At 38.0% G+C, this 14262-nt stretch overlaps 1 protein-coding gene across 2 annotated transcripts in view; it reads right to left on the bottom strand.

Moving 5' to 3' along the window:
- The window catches only part of STXBP5 (syntaxin binding protein 5), a 1442716-nt gene that overhangs the window by 1403514 nt on the left and 24940 nt on the right, over positions 1 to 14262 (bottom strand). For both annotated transcript variants that reach the window (XM_053711794.1, XM_053711795.1), the window contains exon 2: positions 9699 to 9796. In XM_053711794.1, the coding sequence (XP_053567769.1) occupies positions 9699 to 9796 (98 nt within the window). The remainder of the gene's footprint in view (positions 1 to 9698; positions 9797 to 14262) is intronic.

Here is a 14262-nt window from a genome sequence, read left to right as displayed (position 1 = left end):
TATTTCCCAACAGTAAGGAATGATACCGTGGACTCTCCTTATACTAAGAAGGAAATAAGCCAATGAATGTATATTATTCTGCTATTAAAATTTCAATAAAATAAAAAAAAAAAATTTTTTTTAAATAAGCCAATGATTTCTTTCCATGTAGGCGACTTTTGAGAAATAAGCCCTGGTGTGTGTCTTTGCGCACAGATCTTTAGGAAACAAAGCGTGGGTCTCGAAGCATATGCAGACAACCAATCATATCACTTAAAGGGACATAAAACTATTTTTTTTTATTTCATGATTCAGAAAGAACATACAATTGTAAACAACTTTCCAATTTACTTTTATTATCAATTTTGCTTCATTATTTTGGTCTACTTTACTGAAGGAGCAGCAATACACTACTGGGATCTAGCTGAACACATCAGTAAGCCAAAATGCATTTCTATGCAGCCACCAATCAGCAGCTAGCTACCACCTCCTGAGCCTACCTAAGTATGCTATTCAACAAAGGATACCAAAGAAACAAAGCAAATAAGCTAATACAAGTAAATTGGAAAGTTGTTGAAAATCGTGAAAGAAAAAATTGTTGTGTTTCATCTCCCTTTTATGCCACTCCACAGCACTATGAGCAAATCAGGGAGGCATTAACTTGCTTGCTATTCACTAGGTACATGTTTTCCAAATGAAGCCACCAGTCACCTACCAGCCTCCAGAAGTTTATATCACAGCGATTTCAGCACATGCACACAAAATAAAAAAATTGGGTTTCATATCCCTTTAAGCTTGTGTTATATACTGTCCTTTTCCACCCAAATTAAATTATAAACATAAAATGAAAATATTAAAATAAATATTCAGTGTTCTTCGAAGGACAACTTTAATGGGCATACCAGCCGACTGATTTTTTTACCAAATTTAAGCCAATATTTAGCTAAAATGAGCTAATAATTTTTTCAATTTTGGTTGCACAAAATATAATTAAATCAATTTATTAAATTATGCCATTAATATGCATTTTGGATAGCTTAAAAGGGACAGTCTACTCCGGAATTTTTATATTGTTTAAAAAGATAGATAATACCTTTATTGCCCATTCCCCAGTTTTGCATAAACAACACAGTTATATTAATATACTTTTTACCTATGTGATTACCTTGTATCTAAGCTTCTGCAGACTGCCCCCTTATTTTAGTTCTTTTCACAGACTTGCATTTTAGCCAAATCAGTGCTGACTTATAAATAACTCCACAGGAGTGAGCATTTATCAATATGGCACACTAGCGCTGTCTAGCTGTGAAAAACCGTCAACATGCACTGATATAAGAGGTGGCCTTCAAGGGCTTAGAAATTAGCATATGAACTTACCTAGGTTTAGCTTTCAACAAAGAATACTAAAAGAACAAAGCAAATTTGATTGTAAAACTAAATTAGAAAGTTGTTTAAAATTGCACGTCCTATCTGAATCATAAAGGTTTAATTTTGACTAGACTGTCCCTTTAACATATGCCAAAGGAACAAAGCAAATTTGCCAACCGCAGTAATTTGGAAAGTTGTTTTAAATATTCATGTTTCAGATAGAGCATGCAATTTTATTTTGACTTTACTGTCCCTTAAATCAGGCCTCTACAAATTTGGTAGGGATGGCACCCATGGGTGTCTTGGGGACTCTAAACCAGAGCCCATGGCCTAATTTGAAGGAGCCAGTGGTTCAAAATATCTAAATATTAAAGCTGAAACTTGCAAGAAATGCATTTAATATTTATAACACTAACCAGTGCAACCAGCAAGTAACAGTCTTGGAAATATTTTTAAGAGTATAGGTAACCCAGTTTGACCAATCAGTTTGTGATAAAATCTAAAAACGATAAGCTATATAAAATGTGCATACTATAAATAAACTCAAATTGATCTAAAATAGCAAAAAGAAAATATGTTGGAGCATTTTATTATTATATTACTGCACTTTTGCTTGCATATAACTATGTGCTTAACCCCTGCAACATTATTAAACACATAGTTAAAGTCAGCTCCAAAACAGCATTGCACTACTGGGAGACAGCTAAAGACAACTGGCAACCAATGACAAGAGAGAAATTTGTTTAGCCACCAATCAACAGCTAGCTCCCAGTAGTGCATTGCTGCTGCTTAAGATATGTACATATGCTTTCCAAGAGGGAAAAAAATAAAGTTGATAATAAAAAGTCTATAAAAAAAAAATCTGACTCATGAAACTAAACTTTATTCTGACTTTCATGTGCCTAAACAAATATGAGTTATGTGTCCATTAACACTACATATCAAACTACTAAATTCCTGTTCATAAAATGCCTTAAAGGGCCAAAATACCCAAATGTTTAAACACTTGAAAGTCCTGCAGCATAGCTGTAAAAAGCTGACTAGAAAATATCACCTGAACATCTCTATGTAAAAAAGAAAGATATTTTACCTCAAAAGTTCTTCAGTAGCCACATCCCATTGTAAAGGACTTCTAAGCAGCATATCAGTATGTCTGTCCCGGGACAGCCGAAGGGATGAGCCTTGTGCACTCTCCTGTTATTTCCCTATTAAGTGTATGGAGTTTACTATGAAATCTCATGAGAGTTAAGTCAAATCTCATGAGATCACAGTAAAAGAGTTCATGACCTCAGCACTGCTGATGCTGATTGGCTGCTGTTCATTTCTTCATTTTTTTTTTATTTTTTTTTTACCTGCAGCTGAGTATAACTTTTTACACAGAACTTACTCTGCTGAGCTGAGGAGATTGTGAGGTAAAATATCTTCCTTTTTTACATAGAGATGCTCAAGTGATATTTTCCCGTCAGCATTTTACAGTTATACTGCATCAGTTTCAAGTGATTTAGCATATGTGTATTATGTCCCTTTAATTATCTGAAATAATTTATTATGTAATATTGGTAATTTATCCTTTTGAAGAGAGTTCACACAAAGTGCAATAAATGATTTTCTTGTGTCACATATTGTGAATCTGTACAAAACAATGCTTACCAGTCCTGCATGTTAAAGGGACAGTCTACTTGAACATGTTTATTGTTTAACCCCTTAATGACCGATGACGTGCAGGGTGCATCCTCCAAAAAAATACAGTTAACGCCTGAGGACGTTCCCTGTACATTGCCGGTTTTGGAAAGCAGTGGAAGCGATCCTGATCGCTTCCAGCCGCTTTCCTGTTATTGCAGTGATGCCTCGATATCGAGGCATACTGAAATAACCATCCTTGGCCATCCGATGCAGAGCGAGCCACTCTGTGGCCCTCTCTGCACCGGACATCGATGACCGCAAGCGTTGGTGGGTGGGAGCCGACGTGGGAAGCGGGTGGGCAGCCATCGATGGCTCCTGTAATGCAGAGGGAGGCGGTATCGTGGGCGGGGTAGCGCATGGACGTGCACGGGAAGGGAGCGGGTGGGAACCGCTACACTACAGAAAAGGTGTTGGAGAAAAGTGGAAAAAAGGGGGGTAGGCAAGTTAAAAAAAATTACATAAATGATCTGGCAGGGGGTGTGGGGTTGGTCTGTGGGGGGTTGGTCTGTGGGGGGGGGGAAGCTACACTAATTTTGAAAAAAACTGGTTTGGAAATAGCAAAGTCACATTTGGCGGTGAAATGGTGGCATGAAATATACCAAAATGGGCCTAGATCAATACTTTGGGTTGTCTACTACACTAAAGCTAAAATTAACCCTACAAGCTCCCTAATTATCCCCTTCACTGCTGGGCATAATACACGTATGGTGAGTAGCGGCATTTAGCGGCCTTCTAATTAGCAAAAAGCAACGCCAAAGCCATATATGTCTGCTATTTCTGAACAAAGGGGATCCCAGAGAAGCATTTACAATCATCTGTGCAGTAATTGCACCAACTGTTTGTAAATAATTTCAGTGAGAAACCTAAAATTGTGAAAAATGTAACTTTTTTTTTTAATCTGATCGCATTTGGCGGTGAAATGGTGGCATGAAATATACCAAAATGGGCCTAGATCAATACTTGGGGTTGTCTACTACACTACACTAAAGCTAAAATTAACCCTAGAAGCTCCCTACATGCTCCCTAATTAACCCCTTCACTGCTGGTCATAATACACTTTTGGCGCGCAGTGGTAATTACCAAAAAGCAATGCCAAAGCCATATATGTCTGCTATTTCTAAACAAAGGGGATCCCAAAGAAGCATTTACAACCATTTATGCCATAATTGCACAAGTTGCTTGTAAATAATTTTAGTGAGAAACATAAAGTTTGTGAAAAAAATTGTGAAAAAGTGAACAATTTTTTTTATTTTATCGCATTTGGCGGTGGAATGGTGGCATGAAATATACCAAAATGGGCCTAGATCAATACTTTGGGATGTCTTCTAAAAAAAAATATATACATGTCAAGGGATATTCAGGGATTCCTGACAGATATCAGTGTTCCAATGTAATTAGCGCTAATTTTGAAAAAAAGTGGTTTGGAAATAGCAAAGTTCTACTTGTATTTATTGCCCTATAACTTCCAAAAAAAGCAAAGAACATGTAAACATTGGGTATTTTTAAACTCAGGACAAAAACATAATTTATGCTTACCTGATAAATTTATTTCTCTTGTGATGTATCGAGTCCACGGATTCATCCATACTTGTGGGATATTCTCCTTCCCTACAGGAAGTGGCAAAGAGAGCACCCACAGCAGAGCTGTCTATATAGCTCCTCCCTTAGCTCCACCCCCCCAGTCATTCGACCGAAGGCTAGGAAGAAAAAGGAGAAACTATAGGGTGCAGTGGTGACTGAAGTTTTTTTAAATAAAAATATATTGCCTGTCTTAATAAACAGGACGGGCCGTGGACTTGATACATCACAAGAGAAATAAATTTATCAGGTAAGCATAAATTATGTTTTCTCTTGTAAGATGTATCGAGTCCACGGATTCATCCATACTTGTGGGATACCAATACCAAAGCTTTAGGACACGGATGAAGGGAGGGACAAGACAGGTACCTTAAACAGAAGGCACCACTGCTTGTAGAACCTTTCTCCCAAAAATAGCCTCCTAAGAAGCAAAAGTATCGAATTTGTAAAATTTGGAAAAAGTATGAAGCGAAGACCAAGTCGCCGCCTTACAAATCTGTTCAACAGAAGCCTCATTTTTAAAAGCCCATGTGGAAGCCACTGCTCTAGTAGAATCAGCAGTAATTCTTTCAGGAGGCTGCTGTCCAGCAGTCTCATAAGCCAAACGGATGATGCTTTCCAGCCAAAAGGAAAGAGAGGTAGCCGTAGCCTTTGACCTCTCCGTTTACCAGAATAAACAACAAACAATGAAGATATTTGACGGAAATCTTTAGTTGCTTGTAAGTAGAACTTTAAAGCACTAACCACATCAAGATTGTGCAACAGACGTTCCTTCTTTGATGAAGGATTAGGACACAGTGAAGGAACGACAATCTCCTGATTGATATTCCTATTAGAAAAAACCTTAGGAAGAAACCCAGGTTTGGTATGCAAAACAACCTTATCTGCATGGAAAACATGGTAAGGTGAGTCACACTGTAAAGCAGATAACTCAGTAACTCTTCGAGCCGAAGAGATAGCTACTAAAAACAAAACTTTCCAAGATAGAAGCTTAATATCTATGGAATGCATAGTTTCAAACGGAACCCCTTGAAGAACTTTAAGAACTAAGTTTAGGCTCCATAGTGGAGCAACAGGTTTAAATACAGGCTTGATCCTGACCAAGGCCTGACTAAATGCTTGAACATCTGGGACATCTGACAGACGTTTGTGTAAAAGAATAGACAAAGCAGATATCTGTCCTTTTAAGGAACTATCTGATAATCCCTTCTCCAATCCTTCTTGGAGAAAGGACAATATTCTAGGAATCCTAATCTTACTCCATGAGTAACCCTTGGATTCACACCAATAAAAATATTTTTCGCCAAATCTTATGATAAATCTTCTTGGTGACAGGCTTTCTAGCTTGAATCAGGGTATCAATGACCGACTCAGAGAAACCACGCTTTGATAGAATCAGGCGTTCAATCTCCAAGCAGTCAGACGCAGAGAAATTAGATTTGGATGCGTGAATGGACCTTGGATTAGAAGGTCCTGCCTCATTGGCAGAGTCCACGGTGGAACCGATGACATGTCCACTAGGTCTGCATACCAAGTCCTGCATGGCCACGCAGGTGCTATCAGAATCACCGAAGCTCTCTCCTGCTTGATTCTGGCAACCAGACGTGGGAGGAGAGGAAACGATGGAAATACATAGGCCAAATTGAAGGACCAGGGCACTGCTAGAGCATCTATCAGTACCGCCTGGGGATCCCGGGACCTGGACCCGTAACGAGGACGTTTGGCATTCTGACGGGACGCCATCAGATCCAATTCTGGTGTGCCCCATAGCTGGGTCAGCTGGGCAAATACCTCCGGATGGAGCTCCCACTCCCCCGGATGAAAAGTCTGACGACTTAGGAAATCCACCTCCCAGTTCTCTACTCCTGGGATATGGATTGCTGAGAGATGGCAAGAGTGATCATCCGCCCATCGGATTATTTTTGTTACCTCCATCATCGCTAGAGAACTCTGTGTTCCTCCTTGATGATTGATATAAGCTACAGTCGTGATGTTGTCCGACTGAAATCTGATGAATTTGGCCGCAGCAAGTTGAGGCCACGCCTGAAGCGCATTGAATATCGCTCTCAGTTCCAGAATGTTTATCGGGAGAGTTTCCTCCTGAGACCACAACAAGCCCTGTGCTTTCAGGGAGTTCCAGACTGCACCCCAGCCTAGTAGGCTGGCATCTGTTGTTACTATGAGCCACTCTGGCCTACGGAAACATATTCCCAGAGACAGGTGGTCCTGAGACAACCACCAGAGAAGAGAATCTCTGGTCTCCTAGTCCAGATGCAGTTGAAGAGATAAATCTGCATAATCCCCATTCCACTGTTTGAGCATGCATAGTTGCAGTGGTCTGAGGTGTAGGCGGGCAAAAGGAACTATGTCCATTGCCGCTACCATGAGTCCGATTACCTCCATACACTGAGCCACTGATGGCCGAGGAATGGAATGAAGAGCTTGGCAAGTGGTTAAGAGTTTTCATTTTCTGACCTCCGTCAGAAATATTTTCATTTCTACCGAGTCTATCAGAGTCCCTAGGAAGGAAACTCTTGTGAGAGGGAAGAAAGAACTCTTTTTTATGTTCACCTTCCACCCGGTGAGATCTCAGAAAAGCCAACACGATGTCCGTGTGAGACTTGGCTAGTTGGAAAGTCGACGCCTGAATTAAGATGTCGTCTAGATAAGGCGCCACTGCTATGCCCTGCAGCCTTAGCACCGCCAAAAGGGACCCTAGACCTTTTGTGAAAATTCTGGGAGCCGTGGCCAACCGAAAGGGAAGGGCCACGAACTGGAAATGCCTGTCCAGAAAGGCAAATCTGAGGAATTGATGATCTCTATGAATAGGGATGTGTAGATACGCATCCTGTAAGTCATATATTGACCCTCCTGGATCATTGATAAAATGGTCCAAACAGTCTCCATCTTGAATGATGGTACTCTGAGGAATTTGTTTAGAATTTTGAGATCCAAGATTGGTCTGAAAGTTCCCTCTTTTTTGGGAACCACAAACAGGTTTGAGTAAAATCCTTGCCCCTGTTCCTCTTTTGGAACTGGGCGGATCACTCCCATGGTATGTAGGTCTTCTACACAGCGTAAGAACGCCTCTCTCTTTGTCTGGTTTGCAGACAATTGAGAAATGTGAAATCTCCCCCTTGGGGGGGAGTCTTTGAAGTCCAGAAGATATCCCTGGGACACAATTTCTAAAGCCCAGGGATCGTGAACATCTCTTGCCCAAGCCTGAGCGAAGAGAGAGAGTCTGCCCCCTACTAGATCCGGTCTCGGATCGGGGGCTACCCCTTCATGCTGTCTTAGAGGCAGCTGCAGGCTTCTTGGCCTGTTTACCCTTGTTCCAAACCTGGTTAGGTCTCCAGACTGACTTGGATTGGGCAAAATTCCCCTCTTGCTTTGCAGCAGAGGAAGTTGAAGCGGGACCACTTGTCACCACACTCACTTTACCCTTCCTAGTTACTTAGAGTAGGCAAAGAGAATTACTGGGGGGTGGAGCTAAGGGAGGAGCTATATAGACAGCTCTGCTGTGGGAGCTCTCTTTGCCACTTCCTGTAGGGAAGGAGAATATCCCACAAGTATGGATGAATCCGTGGACTCGATACATCTTACAAGAGAAATTTAGAAACTATTTAGCATGGGTGTTTTTTGGTGGTTGTAGAAGTGTAACATTTTATTTATAGTAAATTATAAGATATGATCAAAATGGTATATGGTATATAATATGTGTGGTACAGTAAATGAGTAAGAGGGAAATTACAGCTAAACACAAACACTGCATAAATGTGAAAATAGCCCTGGTCCCAAACAGGAAATGTGCTGTGGTCATTAAGGGGTTAAAGGGACACTAAACCCAATTTTTTTTCTTTCATGATTCAGATAGAGCATGCAACTTTATAATTTACTCCTATTATCACATTTTCTTCGTTCTCTTGCTTTCTTTATTTAAAAAGCATAAATGTAAAGCTTAAGAGCCAGCCCATTTTTGGTTCAGCACCTGGGTTATGCTTGCTAATTGGTTTGCTAAATGTAGCCACCAATAAGCAAGCGCTATCAAGGGTGCTGACCCTAAAATGGGCCGTCTCCTAAGTTTTAAATTTCTAATAGGAGTAAATTAGAAAATTGCTGAAAATGCATCTTATCTGAATCGTTGAAGAAAGAATTTGGGTCTAGAATCCCTTTAAAAAGATAGATAATCCCTTTATTACACATTTCCCATTTTTGCATAACCAACACAGTTATATTAATACACTTTTTACCTCTGTGATTACCTTGTAGCTAAGCTACTTCTGACAGCCCCCTGATCACATGAAATTTTATTTATTATCTCTTGACTTGCATTTTAGCCAATTACTGCTGTTGTGCCAACTCTTAAATAACGTGATGGACGTGAACACAGTTATCTTTATGGCCCACATGAACTAGCAGTCTCCCGTTGTGAAAAGCACATTAGAAAGCATGTGATAAGAGGCTGGCTGTAGTGGCTTCGAAACCGGCAGAAAGAGGTTTAAAAAGTATATTAATATAACAATGTTGGTTGTTCATAGCTGGGGAATGGGTAATAAAGGCTGTGCCTATCTTTTTAAACAATAACCATTTTAGTGATGACTGACCCTTTAAATAAATGTATTACAAAACACATTAGTATCTATTTTTAGCGCCAATGACAATATATTTTAGAGAATTTATTTTTTAAAATAGATGAATTCGTTATCTGACATCAGTAAATCTTGCAAAATGCAGAACCATAAAATAAGCAACACTCCCTGTATTTCAAGCTTTGACATTCACAGCAACAACATACTGAATTTTGCAAAAACAGGACATTTTGAAGTAGAACCGCCCCCCCCCCCCATAATATTTTATATGTAGTGGGGAAACAAATTGACAACATTCAGCATGAATAATTAGTTTCAAAGAAGGGCACAGTAAGTTATAATAAAAAGGTTAAAGGTCAAACAAATAAACGATTTAAAAATAAACATAGAAAAAAAGCTGCTAAATACCTGCTGTCCACAAGTGTATCACATCTGACATTCACTGTAGGGTTCAAAAGAAACCGATGCAAAATGTGGTTTGTTTAGATAATGAAAGGATACAGCCTCAGAGCTCCGGTCTGGGTTCCGATTGCAAGAATCTTCTGCACTGTATCAAAGGCCAAGGAGGATGGCTCGAAAGGGAATCCATGACGAACCGTCTAACCAAAGGAGAAGAAAAATAATAGGAATTAAACCATTATTATCACAGTCTTAATTCTATTGCATTCATACTTTATTCAGGTGACATATCAATGTGTGGTACTGTTTATTCACAGCATATAGCTTGGGTAGAGCTTTTAGCCATCTGATATCTATTTACACCCCTTATTTGTATGTAGCATGTCACACTAAAGAGATATATAACCCCTTAAAAGGATAGTCTAGTCAAAAGTAAACTTTAATGATTCAGATAGAGCAGGCAATTTTAAGCAACTTTTTAATTTACTCCTATTATACATTTTTCTTTGTTCTCTTGGTATCTTCATTTGAAAAAGCAAGAATATAAGCCTAGGAGCCTGCCCATTTTGTATCAGCACCTGGGTAGCGCTTGTGATTGGTGTCTAAATGTAGCCACCAATTAGAAAGTTGATTAAAATTGCATGCTATATCTGAATCATGAAATTTTAATTTTGACTAAACTATCCATCCCATTGACACGAATACCTCATGATTTAGATGCTAAATGGTTAATTTTCTTTAGCTGGTGTGCTATAAACCATTTGTTTTTGGGGGGGGGTTTCAGAAGAAATGTGTTACTGTGTTTTCCCTTTGATAGGCCAGAATCCCCTCATAAATCATTTCTACTTTCCATTCATTCATTCCACTTGACCAAATGTTATTGGATATCTATTGATGCATCAAGCAAGTAAAAATGTCAGCTCAAGAGCTAGATAAGGTCAATAAGAGGACACTAGTACAATTTGAGACATGCTTTTAACTATGTTATGACATAAGATGATGAAAATATGACAACCATGTCATATTTGGTACCAAACTAATTCTCATGATGTCACTGGGAAATTGCTTATATAGGTGTATGCACTGGATATGTATAACAGACGTTATAAGGCGTTCTATAATTTCAGCCAGGGAGTCAGAACTTTATGACCTGTCGTAAAAAAGAGGGGAGTGGATATTTTTGGCAAAAGAGGGGAGTGAATATTTCAGTCCTCTCTGTAAGAAGGTTGGGTCAAGCAATTTGATATCAGAGAAACAGGGTATAACATTTTGTGTTTAACAATTCAAGTTGTTAATTTTACATGGGAGGCTGTATACCAACAGAGTGAATGACCATCTTTCTTGCCAATTACCCTGGGGCAGACCTAAGCTAGTAAAGTATAAATTCTGTTATTTCTCCTTTTTATTTTTAAAAACGGTTTCCTTGTGTATAGTAATTCTATTTGTAAACATATTTTTATTAATAATGCACTGTGCATAATTGTTCACATAATAAAGATTCAGTTATTACGTTTTTTTGCCTTTGTCTAATATTTGAACCACGTTACTGAAAGAGACTGGTAGTATTAAGACTGTTTTTAGATTATTTTTGCTAAATTGTATTCTGGGATTTAATTTGTAAATCTGGGTTTTCCTTAAGACTTCCCATAAATAAATCGTAAGTGGTGGCAGATTAGAGTTAGTTTCAATGTGGGTGGCATTACAGGGGAGTTTGGGCATGTTTTTTTAAGTCTAGGACAGACTAGAGAGTGTTGTTAGCCCTTGCACCCACTGAACTAAGTCACAGGCTTGTCTGGAGTGGCTAGACTGTTACAGATTAGTGAAAGTGGAAAGGGTCTGTTAACCCTTTCTGTGCCAAACAAGTGACTGCTGCAGGGTTGGTTAACCCTGGCCGTCATACCCTTTAACGACACAGATTTACCCTGTATCTTGCACATCATTAAAGAAACTTTAAACGACAAAATGTAATTTTCATGATTTAGATACAGCACACAATCTTAAACAACTTTCCAATTCACTTCAATTATCAAAATGTGCACATTTTCTGAAGCACCAGCTCCTGCTGAGCATGTGCAAGGATTCACAGTATATATGCATATGCCTTTTGTGATTGGTTGATTACTGTCACATGATGCCGTGGGAAGGTAAATAGAACAAACTAAAATTGGTCAGAAACAAATCTACTACTCATGAGGAATTCAAACTAAGTGTTTTTGCATTGTCTTTTTGATATGTATTCATTGAGTATGCTATTGTGCTTAGTAGTCCTTTAATGGATTTTTGAGCACTGTAATAAAGCGGGTCTTGCAGATAGCGGCAAGACACGCTATTACGATATGCCTCACAGGGCGAGACCCACGCTATTTAACTTTCACGTCTATCATCATCATCAGGTATTTGTAGAGCACCAACAGAATCCACAGCGCTATTCAAATGATCTTAAAGGGACATAAAACCCCCCAAAAAAATTCATGATTCAGATATAGCATGCAATTTAACAAATTAATAATTAACTTCTAATATCAACTTTTCTTTGTTTTCTTGGATAATTTTGTTGAAAAGCAGAGAGGTAGGCTCAGGAGCGTGCACATGACTGGAGCATTATACAGCAGCAGTAATGCAAGAATTTTATAACATTGAAAGAACACTAGATGGCAGTACTATTTCCAGAAACCTACCTAGGTATCTCTTCAACAAAGAATATCATTGGAACAAAGCAAATTTGATAATAGCAGTAAATTGGAAACGGTTTAAAAAAATGTTTTTGCTTCCTGAGGTAGGCTCAAGGAGCTAGCTGCTGATTGGTGCCTCCTGTCATTGGATCCCACGATACTAGCTCCCAATAATGCATTGCTGCTCATTCAACAAATGACACCAAGAGAATGAAGCAGATTTTATGATAAAAGTAAATTGAAAAGTTGTTTAAATGTGCATACTCTATCTATATTATAAAAGAAAAAAATGTTTGTCATGTCCCTTTAAATTAGAGGAAAGGGGGACAAAATAAATAATAAAGAATATTCTTTATATCACAATCTCAAAACGTTTACTGTCCCATCAATGGAAGTTGTTATTCAAATGTCATATTGGACTGTTATGGTTGATATTTGTACATTATCATTCATTCTATAGAAACATTTCAATTCAAACATGAAAGTCAAAGAGAACTTGTATTCTACCATTAACATATTAGAACACTGAAGTTCTCCTATTCCTAATCAGACAAATCAGTTCAGCAAATGTCATTATGACGTCACATAAAATGAGGAAGTGCCCAGGGCAGATGCACGTCCTCAATGTCACTGATGTGGGTGGAGAGACATTTTTTTGTCATTTGTTACCCAAGAATGCAGGTGATCATCATTTAAAATAGCCCTTATTTTCCCATTTGATTTAATTAGAGAAGGATTAGAGGAATTCCATCTTTCTTAGGAGTTGTTCATATTAAATTAGGGGTCACATGTCCCTTTATTTGCAGCCAATTGCAACAGTAATGGTGACCACCTGCTCTAACAAGCCATATAACTTTTAATTAAATGTGTTTGGTTTAAAGGGAAAATAAAGTCAAATTTAAAGTGAATGTAAACTTTAATGAATTAAAGGCCAGTATCAAATAATAATCTTAAAAACAGGGAAACTTGAATTCATTAAAGTTTACAAAGATGCTTATTTTTTAAAATACCTTTGCGCTTTGGTAAACATAACACCGTTCCTCCACCCGCAGCTCCTGCTTTTTTTAACAGAAAGATGACGAATCCAATTGTTGTGTGCCCCCTTTGGCATTTAGCTCGTGGGGCGGGGCGGGGCAAGGCAACGATTGGAGGAAGCCGCATTCGTCATCCACATGCTAAAGAAATCAGGAGCTGCACCCAAAGGTAAGTATTTTTAAAAAATAAGCATCTTTGTAAACTTTAACGAATTAAAGTGCCCCTTTTTTAAGAGTATTATTTGATACTGGCTTTTAATTAATTAAAGTTTACATTCACTTAAATAAACTTAAATGATTCGGATAGAGCATGCAATTTTAAACAACATTCCAATTTACTTCTATGAAATTTGCTTTGTTCTCTTGGTATCACATTATTTGTAGCTTTGCTATACAATAATGTTGCAAAACACCACTGCCATAGAGTACTAAAGACACGTGCACACTCCTGAGCTCTTTTGAGCCTACCTAGTTTTACTCTTCAATAAAAGATACCAAGAGAACAAAGCAAATTTGATAACATAAATCAATTGGAACGTTTTTTAAAATTTCATGCTCTATCTGAATCATGAATGTTTAATTTTGACTTTATAGTCCCTTTAAAGAAACTTAACGGTAGCATTAGGATTTGTCAAGGGTGAATTAAAAAAAATAATCAATTTACTTATTTTAAATTATTAAAACAATAAAAAAAGGATGTTTTATTTAAATCTGATTTATTTTTTATAAAAATCCTTTTGGGGGGGGGGGGGGGTCTAACTAAATATAGTTTTCTATTTAAGATACATTGCAGTCCAGATGTTATTCATCTTGAAATAATTATTTATTTTTAATTATATAATATAATAAATCTGTATATTCGTGGCTGCAAAGTTTAAATTTTTCAGCAAATGAATTCACAATGTCATGATCTCCCACAGGTTTCCGCCAGATTATTTTGAGCATTTTTTATATCTAAAG

The sequence above is a fragment of the Bombina bombina genome, chromosome 4, assembly GCF_027579735.1.
Source record: "Bombina bombina isolate aBomBom1 chromosome 4, aBomBom1.pri, whole genome shotgun sequence".
Taxonomy (NCBI): Eukaryota; Metazoa; Chordata; class Amphibia; order Anura; family Bombinatoridae; genus Bombina; species Bombina bombina.
This window is presented reverse-complemented; position numbering and strand designations above follow the sequence as displayed.